This window comes from Gavialis gangeticus, unplaced genomic scaffold (genome assembly GCF_001723915.1).
Source record: "Gavialis gangeticus isolate Ggan-Ray unplaced genomic scaffold, GavGan_comp1, whole genome shotgun sequence".
Classification (NCBI taxonomy): domain Eukaryota; kingdom Metazoa; phylum Chordata; order Crocodylia; family Gavialidae; genus Gavialis; species Gavialis gangeticus.
This window is the reverse complement of record NW_017728992.1, coordinates 125,940,215-125,944,610: the sequence shown is the minus strand read 5'-3', so window position 1 is coordinate 125,944,610 and position 4,396 is coordinate 125,940,215. Positions and strand designations below refer to the sequence as shown.

General features: G+C 43.1%; 1 protein-coding gene across 1 annotated transcript in view; it reads left to right on the top strand.

Annotated features, from left to right (window-relative positions):
* Window positions 1-1,165: 1,165 nt before the first annotated feature.
* TTPA (alpha tocopherol transfer protein) overlaps window positions 1,166-4,396 on the top strand; it is a 26,104-nt gene continuing 22,873 nt past the window's right edge. The window contains exons 1-2 of the mRNA XM_019519049.1: window positions 1,166-1,285; window positions 1,387-1,506. Coding sequence (XP_019374594.1) covers window positions 1,166-1,285; window positions 1,387-1,506 — 240 coding nt within the window. The remainder of the gene's footprint in view (window positions 1,286-1,386; window positions 1,507-4,396) is intronic.

The following is a 4,396-nucleotide window of genomic DNA, read 5'->3' as shown; positions in this document are numbered from 1 at the left end:
ACTTCATGGCTTGTAGAAGGAACCAGGCATCTCTTAATTTAGTTAACTAAGGATATTATGTCAAGGTGAAACTTCTGTTTCTGTGTGTTAGAATTCCTTATGAAGACTAAGTTGCTTGTTTACAGTCTTTGCCAAATAATTGAGTGCAGTTTCATTTTCTCCCTTCACTGATTTCCTTTTGCTCTTTTTTCATTTGAGTTAAAAGTTCCTCTCACTTTTAAAGCTTTGGGTAAGTCAGCCTTGTGTTTCTTTCCTTATTTCTTCCTGTTCTGTGTCTTGTTCCATTTGTTGTACATAAGCCCCTTGACTAACTGCTTCCTATGCATCTATTCACTCTGGAAAAATAACCCATTACTGATATAACTGTCAGCAAACAGTCTCTCCCCTCCCTGCAGCTCGCTAATGGTGTTTGAAAATAACTATCTGCTAACATGTGGGGTCTTGGCATCTGTAGGTGGGTGAGCGTCTGGCTGCATGGGGGTGGGTGGATGGATGGAAAGACCTCCACAATCTTAAAATTTCCAGGGATTTCCAGGAGACATCCTGTGATTCTGGCAATGCCCCACATCCCACCCAAGCTGTAAATTTCAGGGGTTCTTGACCTTCATCACAGAGGCAGCTGGCTATGCCCCATGTGGCCCTGAAGCGGGCAAAAAAACCTTTTAGCGTGCCAGGTGCCCATGGACCAGGCACCTGCTGGCAGTGCCCAAGTTGCAGAGGCCACAGGGTTGGCTCCGTGCAGGCCCTATGCCAATTTCCTGGCCCCTGCCATGCAGCTTCTGCTTGCATGGGAGCCATACTGGAGTCCAGGTGGTAGGGTGCCTGGCCCTGGGGTTCCTTGGGCCTGTGCCCACACACTGGGGGTTCTTCTGGTCTCTGCATCTGGCCCATGGGGTTTGTGATGGGGTTGGGGAGGTATAGCCCACGGATGAGGGTGGCTTATTGCTGGGCCTGATGTAGGGACAGAAAACCCTTCCTCTTGCCCTCCCCTCCCAGCTTATGGCTTGCAGCTGGCCATGATTTGAATAAAATTGTGTGCAACAGTCTGCCTGAGCAAAGAAACCTGTACCTAGGATTTTTGAGATTGGCTGCTGTTACAAACAAGAAAAAGTAGCCTCGGACTTCTATTATTTCACTTAGATGGATATTTCACAAGGAGGCCAGGATGGCGACTAGTGCTTCAGGTCACTGTGTGATTAGCAGTCACATTAGATATCCAGTTCCTCCACACAGATTGTGGGATACAGCCTTCTGTAAAATGGAAAACATTGGTTCGTGGAACAGTGTAAGTCAAGTCAGCATGTATAATGTTATTCACCTTGACAGACTGCTTTTAAGACAGGAACACAGAAAAACAAATATTGTGTCCTTGTTGGCAACTACTAGTGCCTGAACAGGCTGCGTTTCTACTTGCTAAAAATGAATGGGAACAAAATTAACAACAGAGAATATCGTTGTGGTTCAGAAGTGCCAGTGGAGAGATCTCTAAACTTTGCTGCCAAGAAAGTGAGATCTAGCAAAGGAATTTTAAAGCCCAGGAAATAAAACTGTAAGAAGTGTCCAATTCTCAGTGCTTCCAATTTCCTACACGTGGGATGAGCTTGATGGAGGTCTAGCTTGGGGGAGCACATGTTGTCTCATCCTGCAGCCAGAGGTGGAAAATTCAACCAAAATCTGAATGTCTCTTTTAAGTGGTTCAGTTCACAGTCTGACAGTCCTTGGTACCAACATTAACGAAGGAGGAGGGGAGTTTCAGGGGAGAGCTGGGGACAAGAGCCCTTAGAGCCATTACAAAGACACAAGGGCTTCAGGAGGGTGGTCCTGTATATTTATTGGCTTCTTAAATGCTGTACATTAGGGAATCTCCTGGGGTCAGAAGGGAAAATAAAATCATTGCTTTTCTGTAGGCAGCAGACTGGGAAGGTAGGGAAAAAATTCCTTTCCTCCCATTGAAGGATGTCAGGTGTTTCCTAAGGGGAACACCATAGACTCTGTCCCAAAAGGTTTTTGTTGGATTGCTGCGTGGCTCTAAACATATTAAGGCCAGCAAGACTATTGGATATTATTATTCATATAGCTAGGAAAAGTGTCTACAATAACATGGTAAGTAATAAAACAAACAACATGGGAGCATGACAGAAAAAATTCCCAGGGCTAGCTAGCCTTTGCATCTATCTATGGGACTCCCAGCAGCATACCTAAACTGCTGTACAGGCGGTCCTTGACTTACAACATTTTAAGTTACAGTGTTTTGCACTTACAGCGTTTATAAATTGACACCCTATTTCAACATTACAATGCCAAATTGGACATACAACACTTGATCCGATGCAATGCCATGCAAGTGAACAAGTTTGCTGCATCGCTCATCTCCCTGGAGAACATCTGTCCAAATTTCCTTGGACACTTTAAGAAAGCAGACAAGACTTCAGAAAAAAACTGGAGCCAAGACTCCTGAGAAGACTCCAGCCAAGAACCCTTCAAAAAGTCCAACCAAGAGCCCTTCAAAAAGTCCAGCAAGGTCACCTCAAAGAAGTCCTTTCAAATCAATATGATTGCTATTTACAATATAAATATATTAATTTAGCTATATTACTCATCTATAAGTGATCAAGTGCAAAATTCTGGGGTATTTTTGGTGAAAATATGGTATCAGGCCTTGGTTCAGGAACCAATCCCCCATTTATAATATTGTTTCTTATGAGAAAATTGGTTCTGAGTTGCAGTGTTTTGACTAAAGACGCGTTTTTTAGGAACCAATTGTGTCATAAGTCCAAGGACTGCCTGTAACCGACTGTCTGAAACAGTTTTCTATCCAGTGCACATTGTTCCGAACCAATTCTGTGAACAGAATTATTAGAGATTGGCTTTAAGACATGAAAACAGAGAAATACTCTCTGCTTCTCTATGGACTATTGAATGTATCCAAGGTTTCTGGGACTTCAGGTCTGTGAGCTGGTCTCATGGGTTTCTGGTCCTCTGTCATGTATTGATCACAGTCAGTGTAAATACTTCTCATAATAATCTACATTTTACACATACATTTGGTTTCCCCAGACAAATTGGAAAATAGTGATGCTACACATTAGTATGTATAAGTGTGCTGATGTACATTTGGGCATGTTCAAGTATACGTTTTATAGTATGGGAGTTGGGGCTCCTGTGTACACCAGGGAATCTGTAACAGTAATTGAAAAGCACAATACAATTTGCTAATGCTACAGAACTACTAAGTACCTTAGTAGAGGCTGGGGTTAGAGGGCATTTTCATCACCAAACTTATGATGCCACTCTGAACCATATTAAATAGCCAAGCTTTAAACACATTTTTTTGTCGAAAGCCTCACATCTATTAGGGAAACTGCCCATTGCCAAAAGTCATTGCAGATGAATCAGTTCTTAAGACAGGTTAACTGAGCAGAAGCAGCCCTAATTTCTTTGAGCCTACAATAGCAGCTGAACCACATTCAGCACTTGTTCAGCTTCACCCATAGCAGTATGCAATAAGAGAAATTTAACAATATGCAGTTTTCTTTGTGTGGATGGCTCTATTCTGACCTGAGAGAGGACACAGGCCTGGGGACAGAGGCTTCACTGACTCTTGTCCATGACAGCCTAGGGGCAGGCCAGCCCACGGCTTGGGTAGAGCAGTCGAACTCTAGCTGAGGTTAGAGCTCCACCCTGAGGATGAGCAGGGTGCTGCAAAGCCCCATGGGTTGCCAGCGCAGTATGACCTAACATGAGTCATAATGGGATCTGGTACACATGTTCGATACAGCGCTTTTACCTACACCACTGTACTCTGATACCTCATCCATCCAAGGTTCTCCACCATTTTTACAGTGCTCTAGGTGCCCTATCTGTTCAGTTATGGCAGTAGAGTGCTTTCCGCATGCTTATCATGCAGTAAGTGTAATGTCTCACCTGGTCTATAGGGTTGAGGCCATAGATCAGTGATTCTTAACTTTTTAGGCTTGAGGCACTCCTCACTAGACTCAAGGCATCCTTTTGAAAATCCCAGTTCTTCCTTTTTTTCTGTTTTTGAGAGCGGTTTTTTTGTTTGGTTTTTTTTATTACAGAAAAATACTAGAGCAATCCTTCTGTTGCAGAGAACTTAGAAAGCCTATAACAGGTCAGAACAGATTAACACTGTGGATTTTATTTGAAAAATGTTGGTTTATCTTGTGAGTCATATTTGCACACCAAACTGTACTAAGATAGCATGGCACCTGCTGGTTTAAAGGATCCCAAGGCACCCTAGGGTGCCCTTGCACCCTGGATAAGAATCACTGCTGTAGATATTTAAATGCTTATTTCTTATATGTCCGAATAAAGATGATGTTTCCTGTGAAATGCTTAGGTGAAAAATTGAGGCCAGCTTTTTAAAACCGAATCC